Source organism: Pectinophora gossypiella, chromosome 17, assembly GCF_024362695.1.
Source record: "Pectinophora gossypiella chromosome 17, ilPecGoss1.1, whole genome shotgun sequence".
In the NCBI taxonomy this organism is placed as follows: domain Eukaryota; kingdom Metazoa; phylum Arthropoda; class Insecta; order Lepidoptera; family Gelechiidae; genus Pectinophora; species Pectinophora gossypiella.
Genome location: NC_065420.1, coordinates 14,223,052 through 14,239,874, shown reverse-complemented (window position 1 = coordinate 14,239,874; position 16,823 = coordinate 14,223,052). Strand labels below are relative to the sequence as shown.

At 41.5% G+C, this 16,823-nt stretch overlaps 3 protein-coding genes across 3 annotated transcripts in view; all 3 read left to right on the top strand.

Moving 5' to 3' along the window:
• LOC126374719 (CCR4-NOT transcription complex subunit 11) overlaps positions 1–16,823 on the top strand; it is a 60,056-nt gene that overhangs the window by 28,429 nt on the left and 14,804 nt on the right. The gene's annotated exons all lie outside the window — the stretch shown is intronic.
• On the top strand, positions 399–8,203 carry LOC126374723 (3-ketoacyl-CoA thiolase, mitochondrial-like). Its single transcript, XM_050021457.1, has 8 exons — positions 399–513; positions 1,524–1,690; positions 2,982–3,116; positions 4,644–4,908; positions 5,702–5,877; positions 6,518–6,718; positions 7,634–7,788; positions 8,007–8,203. The coding sequence occupies exons 1-8, from the start codon at positions 492–494 to the stop codon at positions 8,086–8,088; spliced, it is 1,203 nt and encodes a 400-aa protein (XP_049877414.1). The 5' UTR covers positions 399–491; the 3' UTR covers positions 8,089–8,203.
• Positions 9,882–16,795, top strand: LOC126374725 (3-ketoacyl-CoA thiolase, mitochondrial-like). The gene is made up of 8 exons (XM_050021459.1): positions 9,882–10,048; positions 11,590–11,756; positions 12,016–12,147; positions 12,493–12,757; positions 12,874–13,043; positions 13,374–13,571; positions 15,563–15,717; positions 16,324–16,795. The coding sequence occupies exons 1-8, from the start codon at positions 10,030–10,032 to the stop codon at positions 16,403–16,405; spliced, it is 1,188 nt and encodes a 395-aa protein (XP_049877416.1). The 5' UTR covers positions 9,882–10,029; the 3' UTR covers positions 16,406–16,795.

Sequence of the window (16,823 nt, the reverse complement as noted above, 5' to 3'; positions counted from 1 at the left end):
AATTTTTGTTTTTTTAAATTATTTTCAGTTTCATACTTTTGGGACGGAAAATTCCACTTGATATTAACTCAGAATCTTGGTCTGAATCATCCCCCTCAGTATTCGTTACGATGTCACTAACACCCTGTATAAATTACCGCCACGGCTTTCCGCTACTCTGTCCTCTAGACCAAAAAAGCTGGATAAATCCTAGTCCTAAAATATCAATCAAGCACACTACATCCACTTCTATTTCGCGTAGTGTATATTATTCTATGCTAGTAGTAAACATAGTGAAAGCAGCTCATTCCATTGAACTCCCAGTAGCGAATTCAACATAACTTTTATGTAGTGCGATTTGTAGATAGATCGCTCTTTACTACACAGCAATAAGAGCGAAGTCCGTCGATTACTTTACATTACACCGGCATGATAACATTATCATAAACACAACCAACCGGTTGCTGGGTTGACGTGCGCGTAGTTATTTTGAATAATAAAGTGTTTGCAACATGTCTGTCGCTATAAATAAAGGTGAGTTTTGTTTGTATTATTTTTACAAAAATGTAAGTATACTTACCTACTAAGACTAAGCGGGTTTTTGCGCTAGAAATATAAATAAGTAGGTAAGTATCTGATCTAGTTTATTTAGTGAGACAAATAAGTTATTTGTTGCGAGATCTTATTTTATATGGATTTACAACCACGAAATCTGCAAAGCCCAATTAAAAAAAAATCTTACAATTACCTAAATGGTTGATGTAGTTCATCATAAACGGGTTCTAGTTTTTGGCACAATTTCGTTTTTAAGAATAATTAGAATACTTCGTCAAAGAGAACTTGGCTCTCTGTTTACGATTTATATGTTTTTGGAGGGGGGATATGACGGCTGAAGGAAGTAAATAACATACATACATAAACTCACGCCCGTAATCCCTAATGGGGTGGGCAGAGCCACAAGTAATCAAAGACAACTTGCAGCCACTGTTGATACGAATTCCAAAGATGGATATGATGAACCTTATGGTGATAAGGGATCAGCCCATCGCCCATAACATTAAAAGTAAACTAAAAGTAAATAAGTAAACTAAAATTAATCTTCTTGACCTTGGAATATACGATAAGGTCAATGTACTGTTACTACATAGTAAACATAAATATATCGCGCGCGATGCTACGAACACACACCTAGGTACTTACATCATAGAATGAAGAACGATACAAAGTACGGACACCTCACCGAGCTAGATTTACTTGGACCCGAATTCGGACTGTTTTTTCTAGTCCATTTAACTAATATAGGTCTTGGTCCTGTGGTACACGGCTTGCTTCTCAAACCGGGAGATCCGGTTCGAACCCTGATACCGGACTTGCAATTTATTAAATTACCTTTTAAGTGCAATTTTCACTAACACAGTTGGCTCGACCACTATAGACGGCGATACTGCTCACCACCTATCACGTTGGTCTAATAGAAAGCTCGGTGAGGTGTGTTACGACTAAGTAATTCATTTTACCTTTTACCTCTGATTACCTTTGTACAGGTGTTTTCATAGTAGCGGCCAAGCGAACGCCTTTCGGCCGTATGGGCGGCCTGTTGAAAGACGTCCACCCTTCCGACCTGGTGGCCACCGCCGCCAAGGACGCCTTCAAAGCCGGCAACGTCAGCCCGGCTTTAGTGGACTCTGTCAATGTTGGCATGGTCAATGTGGTGAGTGACAGCCTCGTTGTCTAGTGGTTAGAGAGGCTTATCATCTAGAGAACCGGGTTCGATTCCCGATGGGGACATAGTCGAAATGACTATTCAGGCAGCTTGAATTACCTGAACTTTGTGATCCCTAAAATGCTTCAGACTGCACGTTGGGAAGTCGGTCCTGGCTATTTTACATAAACACTAAGGGTGGTATTAATAAACTAATCTCAGCTTCGAGACTGCTCTCAAGACTACTGTCAATGTGACAGTTCTTATATAAAAACAGGGACTTGAGCATGATCTTGAGGGCAGTCTCAGCTATGTCTCACCCCCTACACCACATCACATCGTGACATCTTGGGAAACAAGTCTTACACTCGACTCTTCCTCCACTCCATTCGGCCTCAGCAGTACTTTAAGTTGTCATTGACGTCCTCGACTTGAGGACTTTACTCACTGGAGTCGAGCATATCATACTGCCAACATAATAATACGAAAATAATCTTCTTCTATCGTGTGGGTTGTGAGGTGGAGTACCAACCTCATCAACCCTGGTGTCAGAGTTACTATTGAGCCGCCAAAGGCCTCTGACACGTAGCTCTGACGTGACTCATGTAACGACTACATACTTACATCAGTAAGTAGTACCCGGGACCAACGGCTTGACGTGCTTTCCGAAGCACGGATCGCCTTACTTTCGGACAATCAGGTGATCAGCCTGTAATATCCTAACCAAACTAGGGATCACAAAGTGATTTTTGTGATATGTCCCCACCGGGATTCGAACCCGGGGCCTCCGGATCGTGAGCCCAACGCTCAACCACTGGACCACGGAAGCCGTTAATGACGTCATAGCATACTAGAGTAAACTCGAATTAAGGCTGAGTGAGGCACCGTCTAAGAATAAGCTGAGTCTGAAGAAGGCTTTGAGGTCGCCTCAACTGAAGATGGAGTTGAGAGAGTCGAGTGAACCTCTTAGAATACGGGTGTCAGACAAACTAGACGAGGAGTGTGGCGTGATTCTATGTTCAGTCATGAGCAATATCATGTACCCACTTTAGAACCCTGTCGCAATCATATTTGACATTTAATGAGACTTACGGTTTAATTTGTCAAAAAAGTTAATGTGACATGGTTTCAAAGTGTATACATATTAGTAAGTACCTACTCTTTTTTTAATCTTTAATTTAATAAAGGACTTGGTACAAGAATAACGACCATGTCGTCCTCGTAATTAAACAGAAAATAGGAATTATTTTACATGATAGAAGCACATATTTAGTACTCGTGACCGTTCATGTTTTTATAGTTGAGCGGCACCTCAGACGGCGGGCTGTCTCCCCGACACGCGGCGCTCAAGTCAGGAGTGCCCCAGGAGAAGCCGGCGCTGGGGGTGAACAGACTGTGCGGCTCCGGGTTCCAGGCCATTGTCAACAGTGCACAGGTGAGTAATAGGTCCAGAGGGGATAAAAAGGCCACATTGTTGCAATTCATCTAAGAAAGCAATATTGCAATTTGACGTTTGCACATATGAAAGTAAAGTGCGCAATGCACACAAATGTCAAATAGCAATATTGCTTTTTTAGATGAATTGCTTCGATGTGGCCTTTTTAACCCCCCAGGACTCACTATGGTTACTATAGGAATAATACCTAGATACATGGTGATAGAGTACGTATTCTGATGTTCTTACTGCTCCTTCTGTCCAGTCATTTCACATTCACAGTAGTGTAACAGATACATAACTCACATCACACATCACTAATTTAAGAGCCACGCTCTTGTCGGTGTTGCATTCTCCATGCTACTTTTTTAGGAAAAAACAATGCAGTGGTTTCCCTCTTGCCTTCCGCCCCGCAGTACTCTGTCTGACGCGAGTGGGATGGTGCCCAGAGAAGACTGTTTCAAAGCCGTACTAAGACTCCTGTCCTCCGTCTATGAATAGTACTGATAGTTACTGCCACCCTCTCTCCAGGTTACAGTCCCTGTGACTTGCCCCTTCTGTTGTCATTTTCCACTTACCACGATATTGACACACCACTTTCGCTTCTTTCACCAGTCTTTGTGCATACACGCCGATTTAAAGTATACTCTTAACCTGGCGTTACTTCCTCTCCTTCAGTCGTATCGGTCTTCCGTTCCACTGAAGCAAGCAGGGGTAAGACGAGTGTGTGCGCCTGCGTTTTGCGCGAACGTCTGCTCACCTTAATATATCCTGCGTACCTGACCGCTTCATATCATATTATCATTTTAAAACATGCAGGATTCCTCTGACTCTACCACTTACACCAGCATAATAAATCTTCATAAGTCTGCTTTTATTCATTCTCTACATGTCCCAATCTAAGCGCCCTTTCTCTATCCTAGTCCGGAAATAAGTGTCCGTCTTCTGACTGTCGAGTAACCGGCCATACTGGCGTCAAAACGGCCGGTCACCTTTAAATGTTGTTATATTGCTAAAATATATTGGAGCTCGGTAAGGAGCTCGGTGGCGCAGCGGTTAACGCGCTCGGTCTGCGATTGTTAAAGTTAAGCAACTTTCGCAAAGGCCGGTCATAGGATGGGTGACCACAGAAAAAAAAAGTTTTCATCTCGAGCTCCTCCGTGCTTCGGAAGGCACGTTAAGCCGTTGGTCCCGGCTACATTACCTAGCAGTCGTTAATAACCATTAATCCGCACTGGGCCCGCGTGATGGTTTAAGGCCCGATCTCCCTATCCATCCATAGGGAAGGCCCGTGCCCCAGCAGTGGGGACGTTAATGGGCTGGTGATGATGACATTGGAAGCAATTCTCTAGTGGTAGGCACTAGGCATGGAGCAATTATTGAGCACCATTTCGATTTAAAATACGGCGATAAAATACGAGTGACCGGCGATTCTAACGGACACCAGAAATAACTTTCATTAGTATAGGGTGTCTGTAATAAAGTACCTACATAATCTAGGTACTTAGTAATATATATCTGTCCCAGGACATCCTAACAGGAGCGGCGCAAGTATCTCTGGCTGGAGGCACAGAAAACATGTCAGCGGTCCCCTTCGTGGTCCGAAACACCCGCTTTGGTGTTCCTCTGGGAGCCAACATCGAGTTCGAAGACAGTCTGAACAAGGGGTCGTTGGACACGTATTGCAACTTCACCATGCCGCAGACCGCTGAGAACCTGGCAGAGAAATATGACCTGAAGAGAGGAGAGGTTGATGAATTCGCGCTTCAGAGCCAGAGGAGGTGGAAGGCTGGTGAGTTGGAAAGGGGGGGGGGGGGGGTTAAAAAGGTCACATTGTTGCAATTCATCTAACGGCCTCCGTTGTCCAATGGTTGAGCGTTGGGCTCACGATCCGGAGGCCCTGGGTTCGAATCCCGGTGGGGACATATCACAAAAATCACTTTCTGATCCCTGGTTTGTGGACATTACGGCTGATCACCTGATTGTCCGAAAGTAAGATGATCCGTGCTTCGGAAGGCACGTTAAACCGTTGGTCCCGGTTACTACTTACTGATGTAAGTATGTAGTCGTTACATGAACCATGTTAGGGACCTTTGTCGGCTCAGTAATAACCCTGACACCAGGGTTGATGAGGTTGGTATTCCACCTCACAAACCACACGATAAGAAGAAGAACCCCTCAAGAAAAAATGTTGTAATTTTTTATCGAGGAAAAGATCAAATTGCATCAGGTGTAGGTAGATGCAGTTATCCTTGTTTCAAGTTTCTGTTAATCCGAACATTTTGTATCCTCTATTAACCATTAGCCAGGGAGAGACATACATTCCACGAGCTGATCGTCTATCTGTCTACTTTCTAGTATTCTTCAATGAATATCTCCAGTGGAGTAACGTGGTGCGCGCATAGACTGTTTATAACATAAACTCATGACTAGATATATCCCAATTGAGTCTGAGGTACATCCATCGCAAGATGAACTAAGTACCCCCACTTCACCGAGCTTTCTGTTAGACCAGATGTCGTCTGTTAACATCTACAGACTATTTATGTAAGTATGTTGTTTTATGGTAATGTTCTCTTCGCCAGCATTCGACAACGGCGTGTTCAACGCTGAAATAAGCCCAGTGACAGTGAAAGTGAAGAAGCAGCAAGTTGTGGTAGACAGAGATGAGCACCCGCGGCCGGAGACCACGGCCGACGCGCTCGCCAAGCTGCCCGTGCTGTTCCGAAAGAGCGGAGTCGTCACCGCTGGCAACTCCTCCGTAAGCTATGCTTGTTAAACACAAGCTATTAAGGACGAACACAGAGTATAGAGTTAGGTTTGCGGACTCCAGTGTCCTGTCAACATTCTTCTTCCATCGTGTGGGTTGTGAGGTGGAGTACCAGCCTCATCAACCCTGGTGTCAGGGTTACTATTGAGCCGCCAAAGCCCCTGACATGGCTCATGTAACGATTGCTTACTTACATCAGTAAGTAGTAACCGGGACCAACGGCTTAATGTGCCTTCCGAAGAACGGATCGTCTTACTTCCGGACAATCTGGTGATCAGCCAGTGTTGTTCTAACCAAACTAGGGACCACAAAGTATTTTGTGATATGTCCCTACCGGGAATCGAACCCGGGACCTCCGGATCGTGAGCACAACGCTCAACCACTGGGCCACGGAAGCCGTTAGGCCGTATTGTTTGTAGTGTGATTATAATATTTTACGTTTTGAATCACTACTTACTGATGTAAGTATGTAGTTACATGAGTCATATCAGGGGCCTATGGTGGCTCAATAATAACCCTGACACCAGGGTTGATTTGGTTGGTAATCCACCTCACAACCTACACGTTAGAAGAAGAAGACTACAAACAATAAAGTGCGTGAAACTTTTAAAGTGACCATATTTCATCACAGGGAGTGAACGACGGCGCAGGCGCATTGATCCTGGCGAGCGAAGAGGCGGTGAAGCAGCATGGCCTAACTCCGCTGGCGAGACTGCTCGGCTGGTCGTACGTCGGAGTGGACCCTAGTGTTATGGGCATTGGACCGGTGCCTGCCATTCGGAATCTGTTGAGGGCTACTGGCTTGAAATTAAACGATATTGATTTGATTGAGGTAGGTTTTTAAATAGTTGCTTTTCTAAGAAACTATACAGTTCTATCGGTTATAAACCCCAGATTCGTTAATGACTTTAGGGGCCTTAGTCAAGTTGCAAACGATTATGACAATCGACAGTGACAATGATAAAAGTAGTAAGTCTATGGGATTCACACGTCACCATGATCATCCCATAAGTGCATTGTTGGGCTAACCTTGGCTAACTAACTTGGCTAAGCTCCCAGTAGCCGTACGCTAAGATAAATAGAGCAATCATGCTACGGGAGAAAGATTTCGAACGCGGCAACTTTGTTTTTTTTTTTGCGCGAATAGCGAATGTTCATTTTTATGCAATGCACTCGTAATAGAAATCAGCAGTATCTACATGATAACCGCGAATTACATCGAGTGCTTCGACCAATAGCCGTTCGACGTTTGTCTACGTAGATAGCATTAACTGTGTTTATGGGTCCAATAATTCCTCGATAATAATTCATGCACATCCTGCAATGGCCTTAGCTAATCCCATACATTTTTATCACTGTTACTGTAACGACCTCCGTGGTTCAGTGAGCGTTGGGCTCACAATCCGGAGGTCCCAGGTTCGATTCCCGTTGGGGACATATCACAAAAATTACTTTGTGGTCCCTAATTTGGTTAGGACATTACTGGCTGATCACCAGACTGTCCGAAAGTAAGATGAATCGTGCTTCGGAAGGCACGTTAAGTCGTTGGTCCCGGTTACTACTTACTGATGTAAGTAAGTAGTCGTTACGTGAGCCACGTCAGGGGCTTTTGGCGGCTCAATAGTAACCCTGACACCAGGGTTGATGGGGTTGTCAGAGGTGCAACCATCGCAAGATGCAATTCAATTGGCTTTGATGCGAAGACACACAAGCAAGTCAAAAGATTACCACAATATCATTCTTCCAGATCAATGAAGCGTTCGCAGCTCAGACCCTGGCGTGCGTGAAGGAGCTGAACTTGGACCAGAGCAAGCTGAACGTGAACGGTGGAGCCATCGCGATGGGCCATCCCGTCGGGGCCTCGGGCGCCAGGATCACGGCGCATCTTGCTCATGAACTTAGGTATGTAATTATTTTACCTTTACATTATTTAGGTACCTACTTCGGAGAGCAGACAGGCGCACGGTATTTCCAACGCTTAAAAGGCTACTACGCTAGAGCTGTTAAACCATTTTCCAAAAAAAAGTTTTCCTAAAGTCAGTTCTAAATTCAAATAGACATTTAAAATGGCGCGATTTACACTATAACGCGACGATATTTTACATTTCTTTTTCTTTTAGACGCCGCGGACTGAAGAAGGGTATTGGTTCAGCGTGCATCGGGGGTGGACAGGGCATCGCTCTCCTACTTGAATCTGTCTGATTCTTCTGCTTTGCCAACGACATGTCAAACAGACTTTATTATTTATTTACTTATTTAATAGTTTACTGAACACAGAACAAAATAAAGAAAAATAAAAAATATATAAGAATCCTGAAGAGAATAGTATTTTAATTGAGTTTAAAGATTCCGGTGTGTACCTAAGTACCTACCTAATCTAAGGTACCTAACTATAAAGACTTTTACCAGCAAACCTTATTGTAAAACAGCAATGTTTCTACTTTCTATAAGTACCTAATTGTTATACGCTACAGGCATAGGAGCCAACGGCATAGAATAAGGTATAATTCTACGTGATTCAATTTTGTGCTTCGGAAGGCACGTTAAGTTGATCTCTGCTGCTAGCCCAAAAACCGCCAATGATGCAGTCAACCCGCACTGATGCAGCAGCGCGGTGAAGTATGCTCAGTTGATTGAGGGGAGTCCCAACAGTGGGACGTGGGGCTTTTGTTTGTTGAATGTTTCTATTTATACAATATTCGTTTAGCGAATGACCAATGATCAACCGTTATTGTAAATATACCTAGACGGCATCAACGTTAATAAAACTCAAGGTTCGACTCATAAATTAGCAAACGAGGGACGTTCCAGGCTCATCATCATCAATTTAAGAGCCCCGCTCTTGTCGGTGTAGCATTTTCCTCCATGCTACATTTTAGGGAAAAATAGGGCAGTGGTTTCCCTTGCCTTCCGCCCAACCTCCCACGACGCCTCTCTTCCGCCTTCTTCCAGGCTACGTTTTCTAAAAAAAATATAGATGGCGATGTTCAGATCTAAGAAGGGTACCTACGAGGTGGTCTGACATCGTGAAGAAGACGGTGGGCGGCAGCATACAGAGGGCGTTCCACGCAGCATATAGCCGTACCGAGTGGAAAACCATAACCTGTGGTCGCGATCGTCAGCAGTGAGGAAACGACGAAGAAGAAGAAGTTCAGATTTAACGTTTAATTACCTATTTTCTCATTGCTCGGGAAACTCGGGGTACATAATAATTGAAAAATATAATGTAATGGCAGAGGTGTATAAAAATAATTGATGCTTGATATTTGGATCATAGAATTATGTTGCTACCTATATTGCTTCATATTATTTTGTCCAGAATAATAATGGGTGGAAGGTGAGTAGTGCCTCGGTGTAATAACAAGGGTCATCAGGGACCCCGATACCGACCCCGCCGGCGTGGTCGACGATTTCCCTCAATCAGCGCTTATCGCTATCGACCCACTAGGGTCGATTAATTCTTTCAAATATTTTTCCTCTCAGACGACGCCCTGAGCAGAGGTTCGCGCTCAATTGGGCACTCTCAGGCCTGTTGTCTTAAACGTTGTACCGGGTGAGAGCCTTCAGCGCTCCCCATTTGTCATCGGCCAAGTAGTTAATGCCATCTGCGGCAAATCTACAATAAGTCACGTCAAAAAAAAACAAGTTTCATCATTTATACCCGAAAACAAAGGTAAAGCTTACTTATGTCTGTTATCCATGAAATTAAAAGGTTAAACAAAGGCACATCTGTACAGCGCAATATCTATATATTTTTTGGGGAACATAGCCTGGAGAATCCCTCATTGCAAAACTATAGGTACCTATTAGCAAAACCTAATCAAGAAAAGTATACTTAACAAGAAACTGAACTGGTATATCATTAGTAATTACATTTTAATTACACTTTTACAATGAAAATACATTACCGAAATACACAGTAAGTATAACAAAACAATGTAGTTACCAAGCCTGTTTACTCTGATAAAAACAAGCTCGCATTTGTAATTGGTAGGAGCGTCGGCGTCGACGCGCTTGCGCACGAATAACTCAATTGTTTTTAAAACAGTTCTGACATTATCATCAGTGATAAGTGAATTTATATTGCTTTATACTCAGGTTTTTATCTTTATTGGTATCTGAGTGTTTGTGCAAACTGTGAGAATGTCACTGAAGTGCAAAGGTCAGTTTTACGGAAATAAGTTTATTAATAAAGTTACGGAAACTAGTTTATTTATTCTTACGGGTTATTGTTTATTTGTAAATAAGTATTCTAAATATCAACAAGCGCATTGAACACAGTACTATTCTGACAACTGTTATCTGTGCTATCTTATTATCAAATGTTTTATAATGTTAGGGTCTGATAGTGGAGTTAACATATTACCTTGCACAGTAGTATATTATAATATTTATTAAAACTTTTCCCTCAATCAGGGCTTATGGCTATCGACCCTCTAGGGTCGCATAATTCTTCGAAATATGTTTCCTTCAGACGACGCCCTGAGCCGAAGTAGTTAATGCCATCTGCGGCAAATCTACAATAAGTCACGTCAAAAAACAAATAAACAAAAAATAAAACTTAAAAGAAGTAATATCACGAGTATGTTCCCAATTGGGATGGTACATCCATCGCAAGATGAAGTGAGTAACCACGCTTCACTGACCTTTCTGATCAGACCAACGTGGTAGGCAGCGAGCCGTTGCGACATCTATAAGATCCCCAAGATACAGGCAAAGCCTAGTTTGGGGACCCCTGTTGAACTGCCGCTGTTTTTACTTAAATTGTAAAATTGCGCATAATATTCTATAAATTTTAACAAAAATATCTTTGTAATGTGTTTGTGCAACAAAAGTTATTATTATTATTATTATAATGGCCGAGCCAGCTGTGGCAGCGTATGTACCTATAAGTATTTATTACAGAAATCGACATAAACTGTCCAAGATTTTTTAATTATTATGATTGGCGAAAGTTTCCACAAAGTAGACATCATACCTATTTCCCGTTGGGGTAGGTAGAGACCACTAATTCCACTAACTACAAACCTGACACACCACTTCGGCTTCTTATTTTATTTATTTATTTATCAAATACTACTACATCATATATATAAAACATTAACAACTAAGACAATTACTAAAATTAAGACTTATATATATGACAATTACAGTACATAGTAGGTACATAGAATCTACAAATTACTAATTAAATTAACAAAGCAGTCTCTATTTACCCTTAACTGACAAATATGAATAAAATATGAAATTAAAGTAGAATAAAATAAAAAAAAATACATGAATTTACTTATTACTTACTAGATAGTTTTGAATTTGGACTTAAGTATTATTTTTTTTTAAGTATTTTTGGGCTTCTTCTAAAGTTTACATGTCTGCCTAAAAGACAAATAAGTAGACAGATAATTAATCCTTAATCTAAGCTTTAAAGATAAGCTATCCAAATGTCCCGTGATCCTTTTATGAAAAACACATTTTCATTCGGAGCGTAGGGTTAAAGCGATTACCTACATTTATAAAACGATGCACACTATATTCTTGATGCACAGGAAGAGAGAGAGAAAGATATTATATTAAACTAATATTTTAGTTGGTGTTGTCAACAGCATCTTGGCTAGGCTCTTTGGTTAGGTATTTAAATGCAATGATATAGAAAATAGGGTGTTATATTCTAGAGCACACGATACTAGTCAACGGTCTTTTCAGGATTATTTGTAATTGGCGCGAAAAGAACGCCATTTTGCAAATATGGCGGACCGCTTCGAGAGATGCCGGCAGCTCATGCGTTTGCGGCAGCGGCGAAGGATGTCATCTATACAGCCAATGTGGACCAAAATACGATAGACAATACTGTAGTGGGAAACGTGCATTTTGTAAGTAGTTTTGGCATAACCATAAATGGAATTTGCTACTTTAGTAATCGTTAGCTTGTTATGGAGCACACTTAGGTACCCATTCTAGCACGCTGTTGTACTGCGGATTTGAGGAATAACCAGACATTTCGCTGCTGTATAGGCACATTAACTAATTTAAAAAAGTAAAAACATAATGGGACAATGATCGAAGCACATTAGGGCAACGATGTTATATGAGCAAATAGTCGTAGTAGTCACATCAAACCATTGTTTTCAGCTAAGCCAATGCGACGGCGGGAAGACACCGCGATATTGTGGCATTTACTCTGGAGTTCCCCTCGACAGACCAGCGCTAGGAGTGAACAACGCCTGCGCAAGCGGATTGCGGGCTTTCATCGCGAGTGGGGTGGTAAGTGGGATAGAAGGATAAAAAAATAAGCGATAAATGATACAAATGTAAAGCAAGTTAGAAAAGAATGAGTAAGTGGAACATTGATTAGATTGAGGATTTTCCAAAGAAAGGCCAAGCCAAGGGTATCTACTTCAATCGGCAAGTGAATCGTGACAAAGTGGTGTGTTAGCACCGTAGTATTGGTCTTAGCAGCGGATGAACCCAACTACTTTACTTTAGTGACTTTGTTCAATAATATTGGCGTTTTGATAACTCTGACTGACACCAGGGTCACCACGATCATCACCCTAAAGCCACAGGAGACTTCCACCATGGTTCACACAATTTATTTTATTGTTTCAGGACATCCTAACAGGAGTAGCGAATATATCGTTAACAGGAGGCACAGAGATTATGTCAGCCCTTCCACACCTCGTCAGGAACGTTCGCTTCGGCTCTACACTCGGTGGAAACTATCAGTTTGAAGACTACATCAAGACTGAGCTGGTGGACAGCTTCTGTGGAAAGTCGTTCCATAAAATGGCTGAGGATTTAGCGAGGAAACATGGCGTCACGCGAGAAGAGGCCGATGAGTTCACTTCAAAAAGTTATTCCAAATGGAAGGCAGGTAAAATATGAATATGAAGATGAAATATGAATGCCATCGAAACGACAAGAAGCAGAGCAGACGTTTGTTATGATTATACTTAGCTAACTTTATTGCCAAAACAATTTCCATTTCAGCACAAGAAGCGAACGCCTTCGCGGATGAATTAACCAACTTGACGGTGACCCTGAAGAAGAAGGAGTATTTAGTGGAGAAGGACGACATAGTGAACATCAGTGCGTACGAACTGCAGCAACTGCCCGCGTTGGTGCGAGATGGAACCGTCATCACCGGTGGAAATAGCTCCGTGAGTCTCGATGGTGGTTTACTGGAGTAGATTTTATATATATCTTTGGACTTTAGTCGAAGGTGTGGCTGCAAAATTCCTCTTCATAATCATAATTATGCAGTATCTACGTATATGGGGAAAAATGGGGATAACTAGTCATCATTAGGTATGAATATATTATGTTAGAACTGAAACCCAAAAGACGCCGCAATGTCCGTTCAAAGCTGGTGAATGGTTCAGTATATCTACAAATATCAGGAGGAGTTACGGTTACGGGTTATTTTATTGATGGCTCTGCCCACCCCATTAGGAATTGCGTGACTTTACGAATGTATGTTATATTTCCAGGCCGCCGCAGACGGCGCCTCAGCCCTGATCCTGGCGAACGAAGAGTCAATCAAGCAACAGAAACTGACCCCGCTGGCTCGAGTGGTCGGGTGGGCGTGTGTGGGCGTCGACCCGCAGCACGGGCTGGGCGCCGTGGTCGCGGTGGAGCGACTGTTGACCGACCAGGGGCTGAGCGTTGATGATGTGGATTTGTTTGAGGTACGGGTAGTTTAACCCTTAAGCAGGCCGCGGACATATGTGTCCCACATTGATTTTTCGATGCTGTAGCCAGGTTTTGGCAATAAAGAGTCCACAATCTGTCAAAATTTAATCGTAAATATATACTCTATGGTTCCGAATTTTCAAACTTTGTGTATCCGAACGTAAGTGACACTGACAGCCATTCGAGTTTCGTCTGTCCGTTAGAGACGTGTTTTTGAGTGACTGTGGTGGTTTTATACAGATTATGGCGAAACAAAGAAAGATAAGTCGTGCAATTTTTTGATATGTTAGAGATTTTGAATTTTCCTAACAGGATTTGCATTATTTCTAGTTGATTTCTTGCTAAATTGTCTAAAACAAGGCAAATAATAATGTGGGGAACATGTGACCAAAGCCTGTTGAGTCGAACTTATTTGTGGGAGCTATATATCCTTTGCCTGTTCAAATCACCAATTTTTTTATACTAGCCTTTGCACCCGACGTTACTTGTGTTTTTTTTAAACATATTTGTTTTACTAAAAACTACGCATCATTTCGATTACACACAAATTTATTATGATTATGTTATACACAAATTATACTAAATTCGGGATTCATAATAAAATGTGAAATAAATGGGATTTATAATAAAAAGTATTTGATTTACTTACCACATAATAACCTCTATAAATATAAAAAATTAATACAATTATTTTTAAATTAAATTATTTATAAATAAATAATTAAATAAGTAATAGCAATTACAATTTAAAATAAAAATGATCTAGTAATCAAACAATAGAATTATGAACAGACAAACATTCGACATTTATATATAGCTATCACATAAAGGATAGTCTCTATCCAGGCAATGGGATTATGTTTTCCCACATTTTTTTTCAGGACTTTCAGTGTTTTTTTTCTGAATGTGTTGATAAGGAATCATACAGGCCGCTATTCAAAGCCTAAATCCATATATAACACTTTATTTCTTACAGCAGTTCTTCGGGGCCTGTTTAAGGGTTAAAGTTTATGTTGACACATGATTTCGAAAGGAAAGAGGTACCTAGTAGAAGACTGATTGGTACAGGTGGCGAAGGGTTCTTTTAGTAGGTATCGGAACTATCGGAGGTGAACCAAGATATGAGACGCGTATCCTAGCGCGTGTGTCCATTGAAGGCTGTGTAGATAATACATTACAAATATTTTGTCACATTTTTTTTTTTTGATGCAGAAGGAAAACAGTTGAGAAAGAAGAGCAATAGGCTTTATTGCTACATTAGCAATTTTATCTAAGTCATTTTAAACCTTATAAGTATTACTAACATGAAAACAATAAATAGAAACATAAATCGAAAAAAAATCTGACTCGGACGAGGCTTGCGGGTGCAGCTTTTGTCAAATAAAGAAAATAATACCTATTTTTTTTGTATGAAAACAATAATTGGGGATATCCGTAAAAGGGTTTATATTCTCTGAACCGGCGTTCGTGTATGAAACGATTGATGAATGTGGGAGAAGCAAGTGTGTCAGGATCGAAGCGAATGGAATTCTTTAGTCTCTGCTTTTACCCCGGTGGGAAATAAGCGCGATAGGCTACTTGGCGACCTAGTCAAATGAGATACTTTTACGAAACGTTAAAACGAAAGTTTTCTTTGGAGTTTGTATGGAAATAGTATCCCTGAAGGTCATGCATAAAAGTGGTCAAACGTCGTACTCGAAAATACCGAAAATAAGTCGAAAAGTAAATAAATGAGCCCTCCGGACTCGTGGTCACACCAGGTTGGCACACCAGTATGACAAACAGGAATTTTATTCTTGTTTGTCACACCGCTAACAATACAACACCTTTTATTACACCATTGTTAGTGCGGAGAATATCCCTATGATAAAAAAAGATTCGATTTTTGTTCACCTTAGACTGGCTTATATTCCGAAATTAACGTTTTATAGTTTATCTTTGACCCCGTCAAATACCCTGTAATAAGTGTATAATTTCGAACCAACAGATAAACGAAACGTTCGCAGCTATGGCTGTTCTCACGTTAAGGCATCTACACATAGACCCTGCCAAGGTGAATGTCAGCGGTGGAGCCATCGCTCTGGGACACCCGGCCGCCGCAACCGGCGCTCGCATGGTCACACACTTGGTGCATCAACTCAGGTAACCGCCTCTGTGGTCTAGTCATTCGATCTGGTAGTTCCGGGTTCTATTGGGGACCTATTACAAAAATCACTTTGTGTGTGAATTTGGTTAGGACGTTGCAGGCTGATCACGTATTGTCCGAAAGTTAAACGATCCGTGTTTTCGAGGGCACGTAAAGCGATTAATTAATGACACCCAGGTTAATGAGGTTGGTCATCCACCTCACAAACCACACGATAGAAAAAGGTAAATGCTTATAAATACTTTTGTAAAGGATCCCAGATGTTGGTCTATCAGAAAGCTCGGTGAGGTGTGGGTACTTAGTTCATCTTCCGATGGATGTACCTCTGTCTACCCCAGTTGGGATATGGGCGGATTTTACATCGTAATGTCACTGGTTTGAGTCCCAGTTTGGGCTCCAACCCACTTAATTTGACTTGAACTAGCTAGGAGTGGGTGTATTATACTATGTTTACACCTCTGCCTACCCCTTAGGGGGATACAGGCGTGATTCTATGTTATAGTTCTTGATTGTTATAGTATTGATTCTATGTTATGGTATAGTCATATCTTTTTAATTAAATTGGCGCAACTTTTAAGACGTCTTTTTTACAACTGTTGCAGGCGACGCAATGTTAAGCGAGCCATAGCGACATCAGCGGCCGGGGGAGGGCAGGGAGTAGCAGTTCTGTTGGAGAATGTGTAATCTCATATTTAAATAAAAGAGACTAGAAGTTTAACAATGTATTCCAATAAAATAACATTATTATGCTCCATACTCTCTCTGACGGAGAAAAACACAAAAACAGAATGGAAGCTCAGTGAGGTGTGGTTACTTAGTTCTGGATGTACCTCTGACTACCCCAATTGGGATATAGTCGTGAGCTCATATTATGTTTACCTTTCTGGTGAACAGTGGATGTTGTATATTAGTAAGTATGTAGTCAATTAATAGAGGGGGGTTTCGCGGCTCAGTAGTAACCCTGACACTAGGATTGATTATTTACTCCATGATGGGGAGGTGTGTGTACCCAATTATAGTGGGAGCATATTAGAAGCTGTTTATGATATGTTTACTGATTTTGTATGAGTATTAGATGTACCTATTCTAATGACTAATTTTA

Coding starts and splice junctions, on each gene's coding strand:
- LOC126374723 (XM_050021457.1), top strand. CDS start 492: ATGTCTGTCGCTATAAATAAAG. Junction 1,691..2,981: donor ATGTTGGCATGGTCAATGTG/GTGAGTGACAGC, acceptor ATGTTTTTATAG/TTGAGCGGCACCTCAGACGG. Junction 5,878..6,517: donor TCACCGCTGGCAACTCCTCC/GTAAGCTATGCT, acceptor ATTTCATCACAG/GGAGTGAACGACGGCGCAGG.
- LOC126374725 (XM_050021459.1), top strand. Junction 11,757..12,015: donor TAGTGGGAAACGTGCATTTT/GTAAGTAGTTTT, acceptor CATTGTTTTCAG/CTAAGCCAATGCGACGGCGG. Junction 12,758..12,873: donor TTATTCCAAATGGAAGGCAG/GTAAAATATGAA, acceptor TTTCCATTTCAG/CACAAGAAGCGAACGCCTTC.